The sequence below is a fragment of the Colius striatus genome, chromosome 13, assembly GCF_028858725.1.
Source record: "Colius striatus isolate bColStr4 chromosome 13, bColStr4.1.hap1, whole genome shotgun sequence".
Classification (NCBI taxonomy): Eukaryota; Metazoa; Chordata; class Aves; order Coliiformes; family Coliidae; genus Colius; species Colius striatus.
This window is the reverse complement of record NC_084771.1, coordinates 2641136-2664834: the sequence shown is the minus strand read 5'-3', so window position 1 is coordinate 2664834 and position 23699 is coordinate 2641136. Positions and strand designations below refer to the sequence as shown.

The 23699-nt window shown below is 61.1% G+C and overlaps 2 protein-coding genes and 1 long non-coding RNA gene across 6 annotated transcripts; all 3 read right to left on the bottom strand.

Annotated features, from left to right (window-relative positions):
- Positions 1-560: 560 nt before the first annotated feature.
- Positions 561-10412, bottom strand: FATE1 (fetal and adult testis expressed 1). Its single transcript, XM_062006992.1, has 8 exons — positions 10126-10412; positions 8781-8908; positions 7362-7589; positions 6056-6210; positions 5221-5309; positions 4177-4320; positions 1102-1180; positions 561-692 (listed from the first exon to the last, which is right to left on the bottom strand). The coding sequence occupies exons 1-8, from the start codon at positions 10410-10412 to the stop codon at positions 561-563; spliced, it is 1242 nt and encodes a 413-aa protein (XP_061862976.1).
- Positions 10413-12867: 2455 nt separating this feature from the next.
- Positions 12868-14594, bottom strand: PRRG3 (proline rich and Gla domain 3). Its single transcript, XM_062006891.1, has 2 exons — positions 14481-14594; positions 12868-13356 (listed from the first exon to the last, which is right to left on the bottom strand). Exons 1-2 carry the CDS (start codon positions 14538-14540, stop codon positions 12868-12870), a joined length of 549 nt encoding a protein of 182 aa, XP_061862875.1. The 5' UTR covers positions 14541-14594.
- Positions 14595-17138: 2544 nt separating this feature from the next.
- LOC133626590 (uncharacterized) lies at positions 17139-23696 on the bottom strand. Of its 4 annotated transcripts, none has more exons than XR_009819650.1 (4): positions 23611-23696; positions 19101-19143; positions 18399-18904; positions 17139-17590 (listed from the first exon to the last, which is right to left on the bottom strand). It is a non-coding gene; the product is annotated as an uncharacterized LOC133626590 (long non-coding RNA). The 4 variants fall into 4 exon arrangements; XR_009819649.1 differs by lacking the exon at positions 23611-23696 and adding an exon at positions 22862-22926; XR_009819648.1 differs by lacking the exon at positions 23611-23696 and having other exon boundaries at positions 19101-20038.
- Positions 23697-23699: the final 3 nt, after the last annotated feature.

The window sequence follows — 23699 nt, the reverse complement described above, 5'->3', positions numbered from 1 at the left end:
CAGCCCAAGGGTCAGAGGATCCCTCATTGCTTTGTGCAGGACAAACACCTCCTGCATCAGCCCAAGGGCCAGAGGATCTCTCATTGCTTTGTGCAGGATAAACACCTCCTGCATCAGCCCAAGGGTCAGAGGATCCCTCATTGCTTTGTGCAGGACAAACACCTCCTGCATCAGCCACCAATGTCTTATGAGACCTGGGCTCTTCACAGCAGCTTCCCACACAAGCACTGACCCCATCAGACACCTGAGGTGGTTGCTAGTGCACAGCCCCAGGTCTGTGCCTCCTGGGCCATCCTCTTTGTGCCTGCCACCCATCTCCAGCTGCTGTGGCACAAGCTCCCAGCTTCATCACTCACCTCTAACACATGGGAGGGCTGATGGCACCTTCCTTGTAACCAGAGCCTAAAGGACACAGATCCTCAAGGGCCTACAGTGCAAAATGCAGCTCAAGGTAAGAAGAAACATGTAGCTTTACTGTTTGCAGGTATGCAAGCAAGGATCTTCTTCCTGCCCTTACCCAGCCTGCCAGGGCTGGGCAGGGGAGGCTGGGGCAGGGCAAATCATCTCCTCAGCCAGAGCCAGGTGTTGATGAGGCAGGCAGAGAGCAGCATGGAGTGGACAAAGGCCTCCTTCTGTCTCCAGGCGTTGTGCTGCTCCTCCAGCACACGCAGCCGCCCCGAGATCCTGGTCAGCTGCAAGGGGAGCAGTGAGGCCACTGTGAGCCCTGCAGCAGAGGCAGGGGACAGCAAGGGATGGGAGCTGCTGTGCCTTTCAAGGTTCAGTTTTGCCAGAGCAGCAGCTGTCTTTGTGGGGGAGAATTAGCTGCAGTACCTCAGCTCCTGAGCAGATGCTGCAGGAAAACATCCACCCCACCAGAAGCCCATCTGAGCCCTCTGTTGTCAGCAGATGGAGGGGTCTGGCTGTCTCCTGTAGCCCTACAACTCCTCAGGGTAGGGGTTTGACGGGTGTAAGCCCCCCCTTGCTTCTCCAGCAGCAGCAGCAGCCATCCCTCACTGGGCATCAGCCCACCAGGACCCAGCAAGGAGCCCTGGAGCTCCCCCCACCCTGGAATCCCCTGGCAGCCCTTCACTCCCAGCTCACCTGCTTTTTCATTGCTGCCATCTCAGCCACCTCAACCTCCTCCACAGCGCTCTCTGGGCCTGGGGCAGCCTCCTGGGAGCTGGGGAAGCAAAAGAGAGATGCAGGAGGCTAAACAATGCCCAGGAGATGCAAGTGCCTCCCCATGCAGGGCCCTGCCAAGGGGAGCCCAGCCATGCAGGTGCCCAGCATTTGCTCACCACTTGCAGCACACCAGGAGAGAGGAAACAGCCCCTGCACAGCATCTGCTCACCTCTTCTGAACCCACAGTGTCTGTGTATTTATTCCCTTCCACCACACACCCCAGAGTGATCCCAACAAAACACAGGACAGCCAACAGGGAAAACAAATGCTTGTCTTTCTTTAGAGGCTCAACAGAGAGAAAATGTATTTACCAAGCATCCAGTCTCCTGTAGCCAGAGGAATTCCCTGAGTGTTGGATAAATCACCCTTAGAGCCAGTCAGGTAAATCCATGTTACAGGGCTGATCTCACCTTCATCAGCAGGAGAGGATCCCTTGGTGGGATCAGCCATCAGCTGGGGGAACTACCTGAGCAAGTGCATCAGGGGCCTGAGGTGGTTGAGACAAAGCTTTGCCCCTCTCCAGAATCTGTAGATACCACAAGCTCATTTTGCCCACTCCCTGACCAAAACAAACATAGCAAATCTTACCTACAGCTTCAAACACAAACAAGCAACCCAAGCACACAGCACTCCCTTCCATCCCTGGAAACAAAGGGAGCAGCTCTGGGATTAGCTGCTGCACTGGCAGAAGCAACAGAGACCACAGATCCCCAGGGCATGCCCTGGAGACACAGGGCTCACAGCAAGGAGCCACAAAACAAAGCAGATCCAAGGAGACAAAACCATTCTGTTGGCCCTCTCGTGCCAGGCCAGCTCTACAGTAGTTGTGCTGGCATCAAAACTCCCCTGTGCACACCAATAACTCACTGAGAGGGTGCAGGGTAACGTGTGTATAACCCCTCTCCTTATCTACTCCTGTTTGCAACATGATGATGGGGCTGAGGACAGGCCAGAGCAGCACCCAGAGAGGTGTGGGAGAGAAAACCTCCACACCACGTAGCTGCAGCACAGAATGAAAGGCACAGCACAAAGAAAGTCCATTTTCCCCAAGGGAGCCATTCAAAAGGGACAAATCCTGCAGCTCTGGAGTGAGGAATCCCAGCTGATCCAGGAGAACATCCTTTAGAGGCAGCTCCTGCTGACTCCTGGCTTCACAGAGTCCCTGTCAGGCACATGTCCCAGCCCCTGGCTGACACCAGGCTTTCCTTGACTGAAAGCTCAGGACAAACAAGCCAGCTCAATCATTTTTCAGCCTTTATTGTTGCATGGGATGTACAAGGTTGGTGTATCACAGGCTGGGTGCATCTGAAGTGATGCAAAGGGCCAGGAAGAGACATTTCACAGAACGGTTACAGCTGGAAAAGACCTTGAGGATCATTGAGCCCAACCCCTCAGCTCACATTGAGCTAAACCACAGCCCTCAGCACCTCATCTCTGTGTCTTGTGAGTATCTCCAGGGCTGGGGACTCCCCCACCTCCCTGGGCAGCCTGTGCCAGTGCTTAATAACCCTCTGGCTGAAAAGGTTCTTCCTCAGCTCCAATCTCAACCTGCCCTGGGGAACTTGAGGCTCAGGACCTACCTCACTGCACTACAGTAGCTCTGCAGGCCACCACCTCTCATGGAACCATGGCCTAAACCTCCCCTGATGCTGAGGGGAGGAGGGAGAAGGTCTCACCTAGCCACCAACCACACTGCTGGCATGCCCAGACTTCATTTAAAGCTTTTTAAGAAGCACCATTTGCAGCCTCCTGTGGCTCCAGGCAGGGCCATCCCTCTGCTGCCTGCACCTCTGTGCCAGCTGGTAGGGATGGCACAGATAATGGACATGCACTGTCCTCCCCTTCTGCCTGGAGGCTTTGCTCAAGGAGCATTTGAAGTATTTAGATGATCCTGTGGGTGCTTAGCAGCCTTAGAGCAGTGGGGACACCTTAAGGCTGCAATCATGCCTTTGAACACGTTAAAACTGCTGCACTTGCACAGAGTGTGGTGCAGACAGCAGCTCCTGGAGACATCAGGGTGATGGCATCCCTGCTGCAGAGAGCACACAGCCATGCTGCACCCTGGCCAGAGGCATCAGCCATGGCATGAGTAACTGTGCAGCCAGCTCATGCAAAAGGGTGAGACACAGGATCAGAGTCACAGGATCACAGAACCATTTCAGTTGGAAAAGACCTTCAGGATCATCAGGTCCAGCCACTGACCTCACACTGCCAAGCCCATCACTAACCCATGGCCCTCAGCACAGGATCACAGAACCACTGAATGGAGGGGGTTGGAAGGGACCTTGAGAGCTCATCCAGCCCATCCCCCCTGCCAAAGCAGCTCCCACCTAGATCAGGTCACACAGGAATGTGTCCAGGGGGGTTTGAAGACCCCCAAGGAAGGAGCCTCCACACCCTCCCTGGGCAGCCTGGGCCAGGGCTCCCTCACTCAAACACTCAAACAGTTTCTCCTTGTGTTTCAATGGAACTGTTTGTGTTCCAGTCTCATCCCATCAGCCCTTGTCAGCTGTGCAGCTTTGAAATACCTCCAAGGATGGGACCCCACACTCACACTCAGCCAAGGGTGCTGGGAGCAAGCAGCAGGGGCACCTCAGGGACAGGACCTGGGTGAGCCCATCTGGATTGTGATTCCCTTCACACATTTCTCCCCATCAAGCTAGGAAAGCATGCAGCAGGATCAGCACTGGCTTAGCAGTGAAAGGCATCCAGCAACAGCCTGTGGTCACTGGGAGGGCTGGGGAGCAGCGTGCAGCTGAGCAGCAGTCAGAGGCTGGGCTGGGAGAGCAGGGGCACCCAGGCTGAGGCACCCAGCACCCTGGGAAGAGCTACTGGAGAGGACAGGCTAGAGGAGAGTCCAAGACAGCTATGCAGCACCATCCTGCCCCATGCACCCTGCAGCTCACACAGCTCAGCCCAGCTCATGTCTTAGCGAGGCAGAGGCAAGTCCTTGCAGAATGACAGGGAAGGTGGCTCAAGAGGAGCCAAAGTCACCTGGATGGCACTGGGTCTTGCAGAGAGTTCTGGACACGGTGGAAGAGCACTTGGCCCAGGAGGTACATGGTCTGGAAGATGTTGTGCAGGGAGTAGATGCTGCCTGTCTGCGTTTGGAGGGGCAGCACCCTGCACACAGCCAGCCTGGGGTGCACACAGAATCACGCCTCTTAGCTCTTGGCCTCCCATGGCATGGGCACAGCCTGGTGTTTCCCAGTGCCCTTTATCACTTCAGCAGCTCCAGGCATGCCTGGGCAATGCCACCAGCACCTGGATCCCCACACTGCCACACAGAACCCCCTTGAGCAGCCCCAGCTCAGAGGCAGCAGCCCGACTCCTCCGAAGGCACCGTGGCTGGTCTGCAGGCAGGTCTGCAGCAGCTGCTCTCACAGCGGCTGCAGAAGGCAGCTCTGCTGACACCCAGGACAACCTTGTACTTCCAGGGGAAAAGGTGGCTCTGCTCTGGGATTAAGTCAGAGACAATTTCTCCACTGCAGAGACTCTGGAGCCCACGAGCAGAGGATCACTGTCACCATGCCACTGCTCATGAGCTACCCTCAGATGAAAAGCAAACGTGCTCTGAGCCCACCCTGTCTGCAAGGCACTGCAAGTTTCCACAACCCTTGCCTTGGTGCCTCATTTGACAGTGGTCACATGCCTGTAGCCTCCAGTTCTCTGCCACTGAGAGGAAGGTGGGCAGAGACAAAGAGACCAGGATGAGCCAGAGCAGGCAGCATGGTCCAAAGGCCAGGCAAAGACTGAGAGCGCTCCTGGGCTGCTGCCAGAGGGGATGCTCTCCCATGAGCATCTCAGCAAAGAGCTCATCACCTTAGGAACCAGGGCAGCTGCCCTCAGCACTGCCTGACACAAACCCCTCAGCCACATTCCTCCTATACAAGGGTAGAACTTGCCAACCATCGCCTTGCCCCAACCTGGAGACCACCCCCCACCTCAGGGCACTGACACCAGAGAGCATCAAAGCAGCCCAGACAGCAGGAGATGCTGAGCCTCACCCAGCCCAGGCAGCTCTGGGCTTGTGCTCACCGCTCACAGTGCTGGCCCTGGCTCTGCACAGCCAGCTGGCCACAGTCACCCCCAGGCCTCTCCCGCCGTGACTTGCTGCCGTGATGACCCTGTTGGCATCAAACACACGGTGTTAGTGCAGAGCCCCTGCCCAGGACAAGCCCAGCCCCTGGCCACAGGCTTTGCAGTGCCAGTCAGCACAGGGAGAGCACTCAGGAGCAGCACAGCAACCCAAAGCCTGGTGAGCTTGATGCTGAAGGAGGTGGGGAGCCAGGCTCGGGGCAGACGAGGGTCAGCAGCAAGGAACCTGCTGATCTGATCTCTCTTCACATCCAAATCCTTGATCCTTGAATCTCAAGGAGGTGAATGTGCTTGACAGGGCAGATGAGCAGCTCCAGCAGCCAAACCAAGCCTTGGTCTGCCTGTGCCAGGGCGTCTCTCTTTGGGTTGATATCACACAGGGTTAAAATCTGCTTTCAGTTCTGACACCAGAGCCCTTTGTGCTGCAGTAATGAAGCAGCTCCATTGCATACTTCATCCAGGAGAAACAGGGGTTGAGATGGGACTTCAAGAGTAGCAGAAGGAGCACATGGGGGGACTGCACCCACCTCAGCCTATATCCTACCCACAAATGGAGTGGGAGATCTGGCTGGAGTGATGTCCCAGCACGCAGGTGTGTGCTGGCTATGGGACAGAAAGAGATCCCACCACCCCTACACCCTCCCTCCTAGGTCTCTCAGGACCTCCTAGGAGGTGTTAGCATGCTGGAAGACAAATTCTGGCTTGGGCTGGGAACAGACCTGTGGAGAAACCCAGTGCCAGGGCAGCTTTCCCTCCCCAGCAGTCCCCACAGTACCGAGCGCTTGCGTTTCTGGGCGCTGCATCTGCTGCCTGCGTGGGGAACAGGCAGCTCCCCGGGCACAGCCAGGCCTGGGCTCTTCTGCACCAGCACAGAGGGCACTTTCCTTTGCTGGTTCAGCAGGATGGGCCTCAAACTGGCATCTGATATTTCTGCAGAGGAGAGAGGGAAGCATTAGAGTCAGAGAATCACCTCGGTTGGAAAAGACCTTGAGGATCGAGCCCAACCCCTCAGCTCACACTGCCAGGCTCAGCACTGAGCTAAACCACAGCCCTCAGCACCTCATCTCTGTGTCTTGTGAGTATCTCCAGGGCTGGGGACTCCCTGGGCAGCCTGTGCCAGTGCTTAATAACCCTCTGGCTGAAAAGGTTCTTCCTCAGCTCCAATCTCAATCTCCCCTGGGGAACTTGAGCCCATTTCCTTGTGTCCTGTCATTCATCACTGGAGAGAAGAGACTGACCCCCAGCTCACTACAACTCCCCTTCAGGCAGCTGCAGAGAGTGCTGCTGTCTCCCCTCAGCCTCCTCTTCTCCAGGCTCAACACCCCCATTCCCTCAGCCCCTCCCCAGCACCCTTGTGCTCCAGCCCCTGCCCCAGCTCTGGCCATGCTGCAGCCCCTCAGTGTCCTTGTACCCAGAACTGGACACAGTATTGGAGGTGCAGCCTCACCAGTGCCCAGCACAGGGGGACAATCCCCTCCTTGGCCCTGCTGCTCACACCATTTCAGATCCAAGCCAGGATGCCCTAGGCCTTTTTGCCCACCTGGGCATGATGCTGGCTCATGTTCAGCTGCTGTCAATTAACCCCACCCTCCCCCCCAGGTCTCTTTAAACCAACCCAAATGTCCTCAGGCCAGGAGGAGAGCCAGCCCTGTGTCTAGTAACAGCTCTACATCAAACACAATGTCCCACAGGCCATGGTATACAAAGAATGAGACACCCTGCTCCAGGAAATGGGGCTTCAGAGCTGTTCTTCCACGAGGCAGGGATGGGATCTCTGCATCCCAAAGCAGGGAGCCTAACAAAGGCCAAGAGGGAATTGTAAGAGATGTGGAGGGAGACACCTCCACATTTTGCTCCTCACCTTTTGGAGCTAAGATCCCTTCTGTTGTCACCTTTGCCCACCTCTCCCCAAGCATCAATCCACCACCCTGTCCCACCTGCCAGAGGAAAGCTGACTACATCATCTGCCCCTGTCTCCTCCCCTTGCACAGCAAACCACTGGGGGCTTTACCCAGAGATCCTCTTCCCTCAGATGTTGTAGAGCCTCACCAGCCTTCAGCAACCCCAAAAGACAACCTTACCTGCAAGAGAAATCCTATCAGGGATGTGCATCCTAAAGGAAGGAGGGATGTCCTCTGTCACTGGCTCCTCATCCCCAGGGCTGAAGCTCTCTGCTACCTTCAGCCTGTTGGGAACCTGCATCCTTTGGTTGATGGCTTCTGTGAAGAGCAGGTCACAGCGGGCTCTGTTCAGCTCCAGTCCCCAGAATGGCCACATCTTCCTGGATTGCCTCAGGCTGCTTGAGTGCCCTGGGATTTCACACAGAGGAAAAGAAAGCTGAGTGAAAGGGGAAGCAAGCAGCTCTTCCAAAGTGGCACTTGCACAAAGACTACACCTCTGCCATAAGGCAGCTAAAACACAGGCACAAACAACCCAGGAGACAGACACCAAAGGGATTGTCCTGGAGAAACAGGTTTGCCCATGAAGCCCAGCTGGTGAGGGAAAGGTGCAGGGCTGCTGTAGGGGAGAAAGGAGAAACTCCTCTGTGTCCTGAGAGCAAAGCACAAGCCTAACAGCCACTGCCTCAATTGGTAGCAAGGAAAGGGGAACAGTTGAGCACAGCTGTGGGAGAAGAGCAGTTGAGGATACCCTAAAAACTGATGAGGAAAAAGATCTCTCTTCCATGGAGAAGAATAGTTCTGGGAGGCTGGAAGCACATTGTAGTGTTCAGACAGCCTCAGATAAGGTTTTCTAGAAGCAAACCACGTGTTTTGGTGGCAAGATTTGAGGTGACCACAGGCAAAACTGAGCACTGAACTCTTTCTCCACACAGAAGCTGGCTGCTGTGTCCCCCATGGGCACTGGGGATTGGCACTGGGGAGGGACACAGCCCTCAGCTCTGCCACTGCTCCTGGGGTCTGCAGACAGCAGGAGCAGGACACGGGGCACAGACACCCCCTGGGGCTTGGCTGAGGTCAAACAACTGCCCCGTGCCTCAGTTTCCCCTTTGCCAAGTGCCAGGGCTTTGAGAAGCGCTCTGGGGCCACAACGTTTGACCATTTTCACTGGGCAATGCATGCAAAGCACAGTATTTTTGGGCAGGAGCCCCCAGCACCACCTTCCTGGCTCCCAACATACACAACTATGCTTCAGCCTAGGCAAAAAAAACCCCAAGAACCCCAAGAAGCGAGGGCTGCCGACCCCCAGGCACAAACCCCACACACACCCAATTCCTGCAGCCCTCTGAGCTCACCGTGCCCCAAAGAGTCCCCCTTTGCTTCCAGCTCCAAATCCTCCCGGCAGGAGCTCCGGGCAGCCCAGACAGGCGGAGCGAGCAGAGCCCGTGGGAGGGGAGCGGGACGTGCAGGGCTCTGCCCTCTCTCCTGGCCAGGGACTATATTTAGCAGCCAGGTCTGACGCTGCGTTTGCAGCCCTCGGGCCGCTGCAGAACGTGTGGCCCTGGCCAGGCTCCTGGCAGCCAGGCAGCCCCGGGACATCACCCCGAGCCAGCCGCGGGGAGCCGCAGCAGCTCCCGACCCGGCGCTCCCTGGCTCTGCGGGGCCGGCGGAACCAGCTCGGCGGCTGCCGGCAGCCACAGCTGCGAGTCAGCACCCGCCTCTCCCCTCCTCTGTCATTAAAAACCCTGCTCATGAGAGACATTTGCCATTTGCCAAGCTCCAGCCGCGGCGGGGTCCCGCTGCCAGCCCTGCAGAGACAACAGTGGGGCTGCCCCACACCTTCCCCAGCGCTGGCAGCGCTGGCACCGGCCCCTGACTGTCACCACACAGCCCCGTCCTGGCTTCTCCACCGCACAGAAAGTGGGGCTTTGCAGGACAACCCCCCCCAGTACAGCCGGGAGCGGGGGCAGTCCCACAGGAGACACCTGCATCAGACCCCCATCCTCACTAGCCACGGGCTTCTCCTTCGCGTTTCGGGTGGTTTCGAGGGGCAAACACCCTGTGTTGCTGCCTCAGCCTTTCCTCCGGGAAAGCAGCGTATGTTAAGGCTAATAAATCTGGAGAGGACAGACGGGATCGTTTTGCAATGGCCTGTGAAAGTGCTGCAGCTCCCAAAGAGCAGAGGGACGGGAGGAGAGCGAGAAGTGGGCTCTGGGACACCGAGCTATTAAGAAAAGGGGGGAAAAAAATGAATCAGCTGTCAAAACACATAAGAATAAAATGCTTAAGTGGCTGGATTTCCTCGTTTCACTTTCCTCGGGGCTTTTTCTAGCCATTGCCAAGCACCACACGCACACACACGCACACACACACACACACAGCAGCCTGCTTCCCAGGCTCTGCTTTGGCAATTCGCCTCCTATTTGCAGCGCCAGGCACTTTCCGTCTCACGGCAGCCCGCGAGGCAGCTTTAAATCCTGCACGCCGAGAAAACCTGCCCTGGGAAGGGAAAGTCCTCCAGCCTCCCTCTGCCCGGCCCTGCACCAGCCCACGGCGCAAGCGGGGGTCTCGGCACCCCGTGTCACCAGCGGGGATGGGGTGCAGGCACTCCCCTGGCCTCTTGGGATGGGTGTTCTGCCCTGCTCCGATCCCACCGCCCGAGCTCCCCTGTACCCCCCGGCACCGCCTTGGGGCTGCACCGGGGAGCGAAGGGCTCCGGAGACCCCCAGGCACGGTGCCCCGGCCCCTCATCACCGCGGGGGAAGGGAGGGAGGGAGGGAGGGCTGAGGGGCTCGGGCCACGCGTGACAGGAGCCGGCTCCCTGCGGGGTGTGAGGCGGGATGGGAGGGGGCTGGGGGGCAGGCACGGGGCTGGGGAGGGGAGTGTGTGGGGGGCTCCCCAGACCCCCTCTGCTGCCCACCCAGCCCCCCAAGACACCGGCACCTACTTTCTCAGCACTCCGCGGGAGCCGTAAACAGGCGCTGCCGCTGCCGCCCGGGTCGGGACACGACACCCGGCCCCCCCCGCGCTTAAAGCCGCAGCGGCAGCCACCGAGCCGGCACCCTCCAGCCCCGGGACACCCCCCGCAGCCACCGGCACAGCTCCCGCCGGCACCGGCAGCGGGGGACACGGCAGCGACGCGGGGTGGCACCGGCAGCCTGGCCACGGGGCGTTCGCACCCGGCGCCTCGGGGTCCCCCACGGCACCCCCATGGCACCCCCACGGCACCGCCATGGCACCCCCACGGCACCCCCATGGCACCCCCACGGCACCCCCACGGCACCCCCATGGCACCCCCACGGCACCGCCATGGCACCCCCACGGCACCCCCATGGCACCCCCACGGCACCCCCACGGCACCCCCATGGCACCCCCACGGCACCCCCACGGCACCCCCACGGCACCCCCATGGCACCCCCACGGCACCCCCACGGCACCCCCACGGCACCCCGACGGCACCCCGCGGCCCACAGCCATGAAATGAAATGATCCCTGAGGGATGAAGGGTGGTTTGGAACGCTGCTGGACAGGGACAGAGCCCAAGAGCTGAGCGACAAACCTGGGTTTGAAAGGGCTGTAAGGAAATCCCACACTGCCCTGGTCTTGCTATTTAAAGGGAATTAATCTTAAGAGGTTTAGGAGCACACAGAGGCAACTTGTGCACCTGAATCCCATCAAAGGCCTTAGGAAACCCCTCCACACTTCAGTTAAGGTCAGGGCTCACAGGACACACCCCAGCTCTCACCCGGTGCTGCACCACACAGCCAGGGAAGCCTTTGGCTCCTGTCAGTGCCCAGGGTGTGTTCCAAGCCCCACAGCAGCCAGGGAAGCCTTTGGCTCCTGTCAGTGCCCAGGGTGTGTTCCAAGCCCCACAGCAGCCAGGGAAGCCTTTGGCTCCTGTCAGTGCCCAGGGTGTGTTCCAAGCCCCACAGCAGCCCATCTCCAGAAAGGGTCTCTCCTCCCTGGGAACTGTGTTGCAGTCCCCATCCTCCAGCTCACCTCCCAGTGCTGAGCCCCAGCACACCCCTGGCAGGGAAGAAGCCACCCTGTGCCACTCAGACAGTGAGGGTTTTTTAATAAACACCTTTGTGGTTTTTCTCTTGCACAGAAATGTACCAAGGTGTACAGAACACAAACTGCAGGGATAATGGCTGAGCATCAAAGACAGAGGATGCAGAGCACCTGCCTGTCTCCCTCTGGTCTTTTCCAGGCTCTGGCCCCGGTGCACACTGTCAAATCTTCCCACAGCCACGATCTGCTGGCAGAGTAAAGGCCTGGGAGGGGACAGACAAGGTGGCAGGAGCTGCAAAACCCTCAGGTCCTGGCCCCAGGAACGGCCACTCTGGGCAAACCTCAGTTGTGTGAGCACCTGCTGCAGGAGCATCGCTGGGGCCAGGCAGGGTGCAGGCAGCAGAGGGATCTGCAATGGCCTTCCCATGCTGGTGGAGACTGGTGCTGGGGTGAACACCGAGGGCTGGCAGTGCTGCAAGTTTCTAGGCTACTCCTGGGGGAGCTGCTGAGCACAACTCCCCAAGACGTGACTTGGACAGACCTGGAAAGCTCAGAGCCCAAAAGCAGCTGCCCAGGAAAACGGGGACACTATGGTCCCACAGCAAAGCACCTGGCTCTGCCCTGCCCTGGCACAACACCCAGCAGGGGTTTAGCTCTGGCATCACCAGGTCGTGGCACATCAGGCAGCTGTCCCCTCTGCAGCCCCCTCCTGCAAGCCCTCCATGCCACAGCTGTGCCCACCTGAGGGGCCTGGAGCACAGCGGGGTCTCACCTTCCCCTTCACCCGCTCTGGAGGACACAGAGCCACAGAGAGGGGCCAGGCAGGATGGAGAGGTTTAGGGTGGGGAGTTTGGCCTGTCTGCAGGCTCCCTGGGCCAGCATCCCACTGGCCAGGCCGTGCTCCAGGGAAAGGAGCATCCCCATTGCTTAGAGCCATGGGACCGCCTTTGGCTCCAGGTCAGAGATGACGCCACGAGCCAGCTCTGCCACAGACAGACCTCCCAGCACCAAGCACCCAGCAGGGTGAGAGCACAGAGCACCAGGTCCCCTTGCTTCATGTCCAAGACCACCAGAAGCCCTTCCCCCTTTCCAAAAGGATCTGGGAGATCACAGAGCACCTCCCTGACGGCTCTTCCCTGAGCTCCAGCCTCTGAATCTCACTGCAGGCAGTGCAGGGCGGACGGGGCTCCCCCCTCCCTCCTGGCAGCACATCCACACGCAGACACCGACCCTGGGCATGGGCAGGAGCTCACTGCAGCCCTCCTGCAGCCCCAGCTCCTGAGCAGAGCCCTGAGCAGCAACACAGGGGCCCAGCGTGGGCTGAGGCTGAGCAAGTGCCCGGCCAGGCTGCGGGAACCAGGGCAAACATGTCTGCCTGAGGGGAACGAACCGCAGCAACGAGCCAGGCCCAAGCTGCAGCTCTGCTCCGGCTGCTCCAGCCCTGTGAGGGGCACCGAGGGGCACCGAGGGGCACCGAGGGCAGGACACGGCTGCCCGGCCCAGCCTCAGCCCGCCTGGGCACAGCTGCTTTTGGTTAGCAGGGTAAGGCTGCCGTGTGACGGCACCAGCGCGCACGGGTGGGAGCCCAGCAGCACCCCAGCAGGGTCCCGGGCATGGCACGGGGAGGGAGCGCGAGCGGGCACGAGCGTGGGGGCGAGGCGGGACCGAGGCAGCGCCGCTATTTGCCCATGGCAGGGCCACCAGCCACGATCTCCTCGTACTTGGGCGGCGGGTCGCTGTAGGCCTCCTGGCCGCCGCTCTCGGGCTGCCCCGTCGCCTCCTCGTAGGACGGCGGAGGGGTGGCACCCGACAGTCTGGAGAGGACGGAGAGCGAGTGCCGCGGGGGGCAGAGCGTGAGGTGCGGCTGGGGGGCGCCCCCGGGCCTGCCCCCGGGCTCGGGCTGGCTGTGCGAGCGCCGGCGGGGCGGCGCCAGGCGCGGCAGGCTGCGGCCGGCACGGCTGGGCGGGCAGCGCGGCTGGGCGTAGGACGGGCGCTGGCGGGCGGCCTTCTGCAGCTGGCACCTCCACACGCCGAACAGGGCGACGACGATGAGGAGAGCCGCTCCCAAGAGAGGCACCAGCACGTACACGGCGTCGGAGCGCTCCGAGCCCGGCCGGGGGTCCCTGACGGAGTACACGGAGTTGGTGTAGCCCTTCCAGAACTCCATCTGCAGCGGGAACACATGGCACAGGCACCCCCTCAGCACTCTGCCCCAGGCCCTGCAAAGAGACAGACACCCTGGGCCCAGCACTGTCACCAGAGCCTGAGGCGCTGCGGGAACCAGCACAATAAACTGCCCGTGAGCAGCTGGCACCAAACTGGGAGCACTGGCTGATTCCCCAGAGGCTGAGCTGCCATTCAGCAGGATCTCGACAGGCTGGAGAGTTGGGCACAGAGGAACCTGCTGAGGGTCACCAAGGGCAGGGGCAGAGTCCTGCAGCTGGGGAGGAACAACCCCCTGCACCAGGCCAGGCTGGGGGTGACCTGCTGGAGAGCAGCTCCAGGAGACAGACCTGGCAGTGCTGGCTGATAAGAAACTGCCCATGAGCAGCAACGTGGCCTCGTGGGCAAGAAGCCAATGGCAGCCTGGGGGCATCCAGCAGAGTGTGGGCAGCAGGGCCAGGGAGCTTCTGCTCCCCCTCTGCTCTGCCACAGCTGCTGAGGCCTCAGCTGGAGTCCTGTGCCCAGTTGTGGGCTCCCCAGCTGCAGAGGGACAGGGAACTGCTGCAGAGAGGCCAGTGCAGGGCCACCCAGATGCTCAGGGGACTGGAGCATCTTCCTTGTGAGGAAAGGCTGCGGGCCCTGGGGCTGTTCAGGCTGGAGAAGAGGAGACTGAGGGGGCAGCTCATTCATAGCTCCAAATCTCTCACTGGTGGGTGTCAGGAGCTTGGGGCAGCACTTTCTCTCTGTTGTATCCAGTGACAGGACAAGGGGTGATGGGATGAAGCTGCAATACAAACAGTTCCATTGAAACACAAGGAGAAACTGTTTGAGTGTTTGAGTGAGGGAGCCCTGGCCCAGGCTGCCCAGGGAGGGTGTGGAGGCTCCTGCTCTGGAGCTCTTCAAACCCCCCTGGACACGTTTCTGTGTGACCTGATGTAGGTGGGAGCTGCTTCTGCAGGGGCTTGGACTGGCTGATCTCCAAAGGTCCCTTCCAACCCCCACCATGCAGGCAGGAGAGGGCAAAGGAACGGGAGAGGCTGTTCCCCCTGAGCTTCCCTTCTCTGCCGCCGGCTTCCCGAGCTGCAAAGCCTCCCGCATCCACTGGGGAGCAGGGCAGCACAAACACACCGTCTTCTCCTTGTCCTCGAACACCTCCTTGACCTCCTCATAGCTGCAGAGCTCCTCCATGCACTCCCGCTCGATCGTGCCCTGCCGGATCTCCTCCAGGAAGCTGTTGGCTCTGGGGAAGCGTTTCAGGACCGAGTGGGCGTTCCTGGCCCCCAAAAACACTGCAACACACAAAGCAGACACTTGCTGAGAAGAGCCCACCCCGCACTCCCCCTCTGCCCAGCCAGGCTTCCCCAGGGCGTTTGGGTGGTTTGGGCATCCCAAACACCAAGAGCCCAGCAGTACAGTTCAGTTAGCACGGGGCTGTGCCCCCCAAGAGCAAACCCCGGGGGGTACAGGGCTCTGGGGGTCTGCCCAGACACACAGGGCAACCAGGAGCATCCTTCCAGCAGGGCTGAGATGCTGCCGAGGTCAGAAGCAGCAGCTGCAGAGCAAAAGGGCAGCTGGAGGGGAGACAGAAGGCTCCAAAAAGACTGTTTTTCAATCACTGCTCTCGATGGGATTTCACCTTGCTGCCCCTTTGCTGCAGGACAAGGGAGATCCCTCTGGGTGAGCAAGACCCAGCTCAGCTGGGACACAGCAGGACACAGAGCAGGGACACAGAGCAGGACACAGAGCAGGGACATAGAGCAGGGACACAGAGCTGGGACACAGAGTAGGGACACAGAGCAGGGACACAGAGCAGGGACACAGAGCAGGACACAGAGCTGAGACATAGAGCAGGGACACAGAGCAGGGACACAGAGCAGGACACAGAGCAGGGACATAGAGCAGGGACACAGAGCAGGGACATAGAGCAGGGACACAGAGCTGGGACACAGAGTAGGGACACAGAGCAGGGACACAGAGCAGGGACACAGAGTAGGACACAGAGCTGAGACATAGAGCAGGGACACAGAGCAGGGACATAGAGCAGGGACACAGAGCAGGACACAGAGCAGGGACACAGAGTAGGACACAGAGCTGAGACATAGAGCAGGGACACAGAGCTGGGACACAGAGCTGGGACATACAGCAGGGACACAGAGCTGGGACATAGAGTAGGACACAGAGTAGGGACACAGAGTAGGGACACAGAGTAGGGACACAGAGCAGGACACAGAGCAGGGACACAGAGCTGGGACACAGAGCTGGGACATACAGCAGGGACACAGAGCTGGGACACAGAGCTGGGACACAGAGTAGGGATACAGAGCTGAGACACAGAGCAGGGATACAGAGCAGGACACAGAGCAAGACACAGAGTAGGGACACAGAGCTGGGACAGAGTGGGACACAGAGCAGGGACACAGAGCAGGACATAGAGCTGGGACACAGAGCAGGGACATAGAGCAGGGACACAGAGCTGGGATACAGAGCAGGGATACAGAGCAGGGACACAGAGCTGGGACACAGAGCAGGGATACAGAGCCATGACACAGGGTAGGGCCTCTGCCCAGACATGAGATCAGAGCAAGCCAGACTCAGAGCACTGTGCATCATCCCAGGCCCTGTGCATGGCCCCTGAGCCTCCTTTCCCACTTCACCCTCCAGACCCCTCTGAGGAGGGCAGCTGCTCTGCTGGAAGCTGCTGTCCATGCTGCCAGGGGGTCATGCAAGCCCAGGTGGCTGCAGGGACTCTGTTCAGGTCCCAGAGAAACCACTGTGTCTTCTCCCAGGCCCAACAAGGGCAAACATCCCCAACACACAGGTACAGCACAGGGGGTCACAAGCCAAATACCAGAAGTGGGCAGAGCAAGCTCTCCTTGCACAGCATCCCAGCCTCATCCCTGCTGCATGCTGCTGCAGAGGCCTCAGCACCCTGCCTCTGCTCCCAAAGCCTGGGGAGACTTGTGTCAGCCAGAGCAGGAACAGCCCCTTCCTGCCTGCAAGAGACAGCCCTTTGAAAGCCTCTCCCCCCATGCTGTGCAGAAGGGAGACCACAGGGTGCAGGCAGCTGGTCCTTCCCAGGGCCTGCAGCAGCACAGGAGAGGCAAACAAGGTGCTGCCCTCAAAGCAGAAACTCCACACAAGCCACAGTCCTTGCAGGACACAAACATCCCCTGCAAGCATTTCCATTACCCAGCATTTCCATCACCCAGCTCAGCACTCTCAGCTGTGGGCTGCCACCTTCTCTCCCCACCAAGCCCCACTATCGTGCTGCTTCCCTTGGGGAAGATGAATCAGTGCAGCTGGCTGATCCACACAAGCCTGTTTACCTCCTTCCCCCTCAAGCTCAGCCCTCCATTGGATCAACCAGATGAACCAGCTCCCACTGCAGCAGCACCAACAGATGCAGAAGGATGGAGCCCCTTGTGAGAGCAGCTGGGCTGTACCACAAGTTACAAAAGGAGTGTTCACTCCTTCAACAAGGAGCCTGGTGCAGATGCAAGGCCACAGTAAAAGCTGCCAGCTTCTTTTGGGAGGAGCCTTTCACCAGAGACCTGCAGGCTGCCTTCAGCTTTACCCTCTGTGCATCCTGCCCCTAAAACACAGCAAAGTGTTAGTGAGAGTGTGTGCAAAGATCAAGGCAAGGACAAGATGATGGTGTAGGCAACTGCTACTGTGCTACACCCTCCCATGCTTGGAGGATTTATTAATGGCTCAGTGGCTTGCTGAAGCACTGAGGTGTGAATGAGGAGCAGCATGAATGATGTGAGTCAGAGACCTTCCCTCAGAATAGACTTTATTATGCAAACCTTGTTTCTTTCTCTTTTACAAGGACAACCAAAGCAGCATTTTCAAGAGGCCCAGGAAGGATCTTGCAGGAGGAGGGCTGGGATCCTCTTGCCTTGGCTGTTGCAGCTGGGGAGGGCTGGTCAGGGAGCAGCTTGGCAGGCCAACCTTCTCTTGAGCCTTTCCAGAAGGAGATGAACTTTGACAAAGACACCATCCAGGTTGCAAATGTGCCATCCTTTGCTGGAGAAGTCTGGCCTCACCTCCTCTGCCTCTCACCTTGGTCAGGCTGCAGTATCAACTCTCCCTCTCCTCAGCACTTGAGTCTGAGCCTCTTTCCAACTTCCTCAGCACACTGTGGAGCAACAAGCTCGGCCACAGATCTCACTGGCAGGGTTTTCCATCCTCTCAGGCACTTCCCCCCTTCGCTGCTGTGCCATGCTGAACTGGCCACTCTGGTGGGAAATAAACACAGACACAGAGGCAGGCAGGTATCACAAGCAGTGTCCCAAGCAAAAGCACACTGCAAGGGAGGTGTGTGCCTCTCCCCACAGCCCATCTCCCTCAGGGGCCTAGAAATGGCACAAGAGCAGGATCTAAGTCACTGTTCCCTCCCTTCTTTTACATGGTGAGTGCAAGGAACTCCCACGTGCCTAGGGACAAGAGCAGAACCAGGAAAGAAGAGCCTTGCCAACCCATGTGCAGCCCCCAGCAAGGACAGCCAGCTGAGCAGCTGCTGCCTCCAATGTGCAGGGCAGAGGGCACTTCCCCAGGCCCCTCAGCCTCAGCACTCACCCTTGTGCCTCTCCGAGTCTCCCCACACCAGCTGGAGAGCCGGTGTCCAGGAAAGATCAGAGCTGTAGGCAGTTGGAGCAGGAGCAGGGCTGGGGTGGCTGCATCTCTGAGGGCTCTCCTGAGGGGCTGCTGGCCCCTGGGGCACAGGCAGTGGGGGTGTGTGTGGGCACAGGCAGGGCTGCCCCTGCAGGGACTGCAGTGCCTGGCCCCAGGGCACTGCAGGGTGAACACACTGACTGCCACATCCCCTTCCCTGCGTGCCAGGGTCACCCCAAAGGGCTGCTGGGCCACCTCCCCCAGCCCAGCACCACATGAGCTGTGGGAAGGAGGAGAGGCAGCACTGGAGGGAAGCAGGGAGCCAGCTTGGGTGCCCTCCTCATTAACAGATTACAGCTGCCTTTTCAAAGCCCTGCCCCGAGATCTCTGCTCCCTCCCCCCCTGAGCAGAGCACAAAGAGAGAAGGCATACCTGTCATGCCCGGGGTCCTCCTCCTGCCCAGCTGGGCTCCAGCCTCCACCTTCCCAGCCGGCTTCCAGCAAATCCCGGAGCCCAGCCGGGTCTCTGCACCTCCCCGTGAGCCGTGAGCCGCCTCTGAGCTGCCGGCGCCCCGCTGCACGCTGCCCCTGCACAGCGCTGCCCACGGGAGCTGGCAGGGAGGCTTGAGTCCAGCTCTTACAGTGCACACTGCATCCTCCACCCTGCCTCCCGGGGCAGGCTCAGCCCCGTGTGCCAGGAGCTGCTGCAGACACAGAGATGAAGGCAGAGACCCGGTGCCCGGCAGCCCCAGTGTAGCCCCCGGGCTGGGCAGCTCGTGGGGTGCCAGCCATGAGGAGCACGCTGCTGGGAGGTGTGGATGTGGGCTCCCAAGCCCTGCAGAAGGGCCAGGTATTGCCAAGAGCCAGGGGAAGGTCAGCTGGGCACATGTGGGAGTCGTGGAGAGCTCAGCCCTTCAGCAGCTCCTCTCCACTCCCCCACTGCACGGGAGAGAGAGAAGCACAAGTCAGGCTGGACCTCAGACCTCCTGCAGGGATAAGAGCTGATGGCATCCACCCTCCCCCAGAGAAAACAACACCCCTCCAAAAGCACAGGCCTCCCTTCCTCGTGGGGTGGCTGCCAAGCATCCCCCTTCCCCAGCACCCCCAGCCTCCAGCCGGCCTGGGGAACACTTACCTGCCATGCTGCCTCACTTGGCTGCAGGGACACTCCTGCCTACCTGCAGGGAAGAAGACAGGACAGTCACTGACAGTTTAAATTGCCCCCCCTGAAGCCCAAGACATCCATCACCCAGGGTCAGGTTCATGCAGAAAGCAGGGGAGTGTGTGGGGAGCCCACCACAGCTCCCAGCCCTGCTCAGAGAGCCAAGGACTCAGCTGGAGGCACTCGAGGGGCTCTGGGCACTCTCAGCTATCCAGGAGCCTGGGGCAAGTCTCTGCCATGCTGGTGCTGCACCAGAGCCCTGCCCAAGAAGCCCAGAGGGGTTCTACAGGTGAAGAAGAACTGGATCAAGGAGGGAGATCAGCAGACAAGCTGACCTGGGGTCACCTGGGGCTGCCAGGGCCAGCCTGGTGCTCTTGGTTTCCCCAAGAGATTGATGGGTACAGGTAAAGCAATCATCCTGTTCTGAAGCAGCCTCACAGCCATGCCACTCCCCACCTCTGCAGCCCCTACCCACAGCCTGCAATAGAGAGCCACATTGTTCTCCCTGCTGCTGTAAAGCTGACCCCACAGCAGAGAAGAAAGGGGTATGTGTCTCCTAGAGGCTGTTGGGCAAGGTAAGGACAGGAGCAAGAGAGACAGAGCTCCCTGCACACCCAAGACAACAGCTCTCCAGCTGGAAAAGCCCCTCCTGTGCTTCAAAGGCACAACTGAACTGAACTAAACCCCACAAGAGTGAAATCCAGCCCTGCAGAAGCAGACTGTGCCCCTCTCTGCTTGCAGGAGGGGTTTCACTCACTGGTTTTTCACAGGTCTTCTCCCTGTGCTCCAAGGTCCTGGGCAAACTCACCCCTCTCTCACCTCAGGGGACACCTCACCATGGCAAAGCTCTGGCAGGGGACAGAGGGGCCAGGACTAAGCAGCTCCTGCAGCCACGTGCTGCAGAGCAAGCACTGTTAGCAACAGCAGCAACTAAAGCACGTGCTGATCCAGAGCCCAGCACTGTCAGAGTCACCCCAAAAGCAGCTGAACATCCTCAGCTGGAGTGAGGGGAGGGCCAGGGCAGAGCTGCCTGCGGGCTCAGGGGGTTAGAAACATGTTTCTCCGTGCTGGGGGAAGGCTGAAGGGCTGATGCACAGCACAGCAGGTACTGCCACACGTCCCCAGCAGCCACCCCCTCGGCAAATCTCGCCCCTCTCCCTGCCAACATCAGGCTCCCTGTGCTTTCTGAGGCTCCTGCACCCAAAGTGGAAAGAGGCCAAGCAAGCCCAGAGCTGTTTCCCAAGGCAGAAAGCAGCCTTTCCACCACAGTTTGTAAACCTCACTTTGCAGTGGAAGCAGGAGAGAGGGAAAGCAGCAGAGCCCAGGATGGCACAGGAGGGGACTGCCACCCCCTGCCCACAGCAGCAGGCCTTTGCCTGTGACCCTGCACACCCAGCCCTGCTCCTCTCAGCCATCCTGGGGAGGTGAGAGCACCCAGAGGCCTGTGGACCCAGGCAGTCCCCACAGGCTGCATGAGCTCTGAGCAGGGACCACTTGACCTGCTTTGTTGCCATCATTTGTTCCCAAGAGACCTAAACCCACAGCATGAGCCCACAGCCCAGCATGGAGAGCCTGCCACAGCTTCCACACAGGAGCCCTGTAACGCTGCTTGTGCCACACAGCCTCCCCCCTTTGATGGGCAGGAGAGACACAGAAAGAAGGCTCTTCAAGACCTGCTTTGTCAGGACCCCCCCAGCTCCAGCAACTCCCATCAGCACTCAGGCAACACATTTCGTGCATCAGGAAGATTTTATCTGCAACTTTTTCCAAAGCACCCGTGCCAAGAGCACCCAGCACCAGAGCTCAGAGATGCTTTATCCCAGCCCAACAAGAAGCCAGGTCTACACAAGGCTCCAAGCAGGAGCAACGCCTGTGGCAAGGGCACACAGCCCAGACACCAATTCCCGACCCCCTCCCCCCCGGCTCCGACGGGCAGCAGGGGCCGGCTGCTCCAGCCTCCCTCCCCCTCCTGCCTCCACGCAAGCCCACAGAAGCCTGACCCAGCAGACACCCCCTCTTCCAGCCTCCTCTATAAATACCCCATCGATAGGAGGTTGCCACGGCAACCGTGAGGAGGCGCGAGGGATGCGGCCGCCAGAGCCGGGATGCTGCAGGCGGGCAGCCGCACGCTCGTGTCTCCCCCGGGCTCCCCCCGTCTCCGCCCCCGCTCCCGTCACCGCCGCCCTGGAGGGAATCGTGGCGGGGAAAGCTGCGGGAAGCAGCCGGGGAGAGCTGGCGCCCGGCCCTCACCCCGCACAGCCCGAGCGGGGGCCGCGCCGGGGGGTCGCGGAGGACCCGAGCCACGCCGGGCACCAGCGGCACAGCCGGGAGGGGACGCGGCGCCGGCTCCGCCGTGGGGTCCGCACGGGCTGCCGCGCCCTCCACAAACAGCCTGCGGAGCCCCCGCCGTCCGCACAGCCCCTGCCCCGGCTCCTCCGAGCCAGCGCTGGCCCTGCCTTGCCCAAACCCAGCCCCGAATCACGTCCATCGCCTCCGGCTCGGTGTGTGTCCACGGCTCGGTGTGACCCCACGGCATGGTGTGACCCCACGGCTCGGTGTGACCCCACGGCTCGGTGTGTCCCCACGGCTCGGTGTGACCCCACGGCTCGGTGTGTCCCCACGGCTCGGTGTGACCCCACGGCTCGGTGTGACCCCACGGCTCGGTGTGTCCCCACGGCATGGTGTGACCCCACGGCTCGGTGTGTCCCCACGGCTCGGTGTGACCCCACGGCTCGGTGTGACCCCCAGCTCACCTGCCCCATAGCTCCAAGGGTGGACTTGCCCAACCCAGCAGAGCCTTCAGAGCCCAGACAAACTCCAGCACCACCCCACCCTCTGCCCCACTGACACCTCCTGTTCCAACTGCGACCTCTGTCCACTGCCACTCCTTCCCCACTGTCACCCTCTGCCCCACTGACACCTCCTATCCAACTGCGACCCCTGCCCACTGTCACCCTCTGCCCCACTGCCATCTCCTGTCCAACTGCGACCCCTGTCCACTGCCACCCCCTACCCACTGCCATCCCCTACCCACTGCCACCCCTTCCCCATTGTCACCCCTTCCCACTGTCACCCCGTGCCCCATCGCCATCTCCTGTCCAACTGTGACCCCTGTCCACTGCCACCCCTTCCCCACTGTCACCCTCTGCCCCATTGCCACCTCCTGTCCAACTGCGACCCCTACCCACTGCCATCCCCTACCCACTGTCACCCCCCTACCCACTGCCATCCCTTCCCCAGTCACCCTCTGCCCAACTGCCACCTCCTGTCCAACTGCGACCCCTGCCCACTGCCACCCCTTCCCCACTGTCACCCTCTGCCCAACTGCCACCTCCTGCATCCCCTGTCCCACTGCCTGCCCCACTGTCACCCCCTGCCCACTGTCACCCCCTGCCCACTGTCACCCCCTACCCACTGCCATGCCCTACCCACTGCCACCCCTTTCCCACTGTCACCCCCTGCCCACTGTCACCCCCTACCCACTGCCATGCCCCACCCACTGCCACCCCTTCCCCACTGTCACCCTCTGCCCAACTGCCACCTCCTGCATCCCCTGTCCAACTGCCAATCCCTGCCCACTCCTGTTTCACTGTCACCCCCTGCCCCCTGCCATCCCCTGCTCCCCCGCCCCGTCTCCGCAGCTCGTCCGCACACGCCCAGGACAGCCCTGTCAGCTCCTCCAGCCCCTCCTGGGCCACAGCCCCGGCCGCCGTCCCGTCCCGCGCCGCCCGTACCTCATGGCGGCCTCGCGCCGCGCCGCAGCCGCTCCCTCCCGCCGCCGCCGCCGAGGCCCCGCCCCCTGCCCGCCAGGCCCCGCCCCCCGCCCGCCCCCCGACCAATCGAACGGCCCGCGCACGCCGCCGTCCCCCTCCCGCGGCAGCCAATGGCAGGCGGTTGCGGCCGCGGAGGGGCGTCACGGCAGCCAATGGCAGGCGGCTGCGACTGCGGCGGGGCATGGCGGCAGCCAATGGCAGGCGGTTGCGACTGCGGCGGGGCATGGCGGCAGCCTGGGCCGCGGCGGGGCATCAAGGCAGCCAATGGCAGGCGGCCGCGGCGGGGCGGGGTTGCGCCGCTGCCCGCGGGCAGAGCCTGGGCCGGGCCGTGACGCGGACGGAGCCGTCAGTGCCCGCGGACGCTCCGTGGCACCCGCCCCGTGCCCGCCGCCGCTCCGTGACACCCGCCCCGTGCCCGCCGCCGCTCCGTGACACCCGCCCCGTGCCCGCGGCCGCTCCGTGGCACCCCCCCCGTGCCCGCCGCCGCTCCGTGACACCCGCCCCGTGCCCGCGGCCGCTCCGTGGCACCCCACCCGTGCCCGCCGCCGCTCCGTGACACCCGCCCCGTGCCCGCGGCCGCTCCGTGGCACCCCACCCGTGCCCGCCGCCGCTCCGTGACACCCGCCCCGTGCCCGCGGCCGCTCCGTGGCACCCGCCGCCGCTCCGTGCCCGCGGCCGCTCGCCCCTCCGCCGTGCCCCCGCGCTCTCACTCCGCTCCGTCCCGGCCGCCTGCCTGCGGCGGGGCACCGGCCGCCGTGACCCCCGCCGCCTCCTCCTCTTCTTCCTCCTCCTCTTCTTC

Excerpts from the sequence above, each read along its gene's own strand:
- PRRG3 (XM_062006891.1), bottom strand. The coding sequence starts at position 14,540 with ATGGAGGAGCTCTGCAGCTATGAGGAGGTCAAGGAGGTGTTCGAGGAC. Across the intron at positions 13,357-14,480 it reads TCGAGGACAAGGAGAAGACG|ATGGAGTTCTGGAAGGGCTA; the intron begins GTGTGTTTGTGC and ends TTCCCGCTGCAG.
- FATE1 (XM_062006992.1), bottom strand. The coding sequence starts at position 10,412 with ATGGCGGTGCCGTGGGGGTGCCATGGGGGTGCCGTGGGGGACCCCGAG. Across the intron at positions 6,211-7,361 it reads TGATAGGATTTCTCTTGCAG|AAATATCAGATGCCAGTTTG; the intron begins GTAAGGTTGTCT and ends TCTCCTCTGCAG. Across the intron at positions 693-1,101 it reads TGGCAGCAATGAAAAAGCAG|CTGACCAGGATCTCGGGGCG; the intron begins GTGAGCTGGGAG and ends CTCCCCTTGCAG.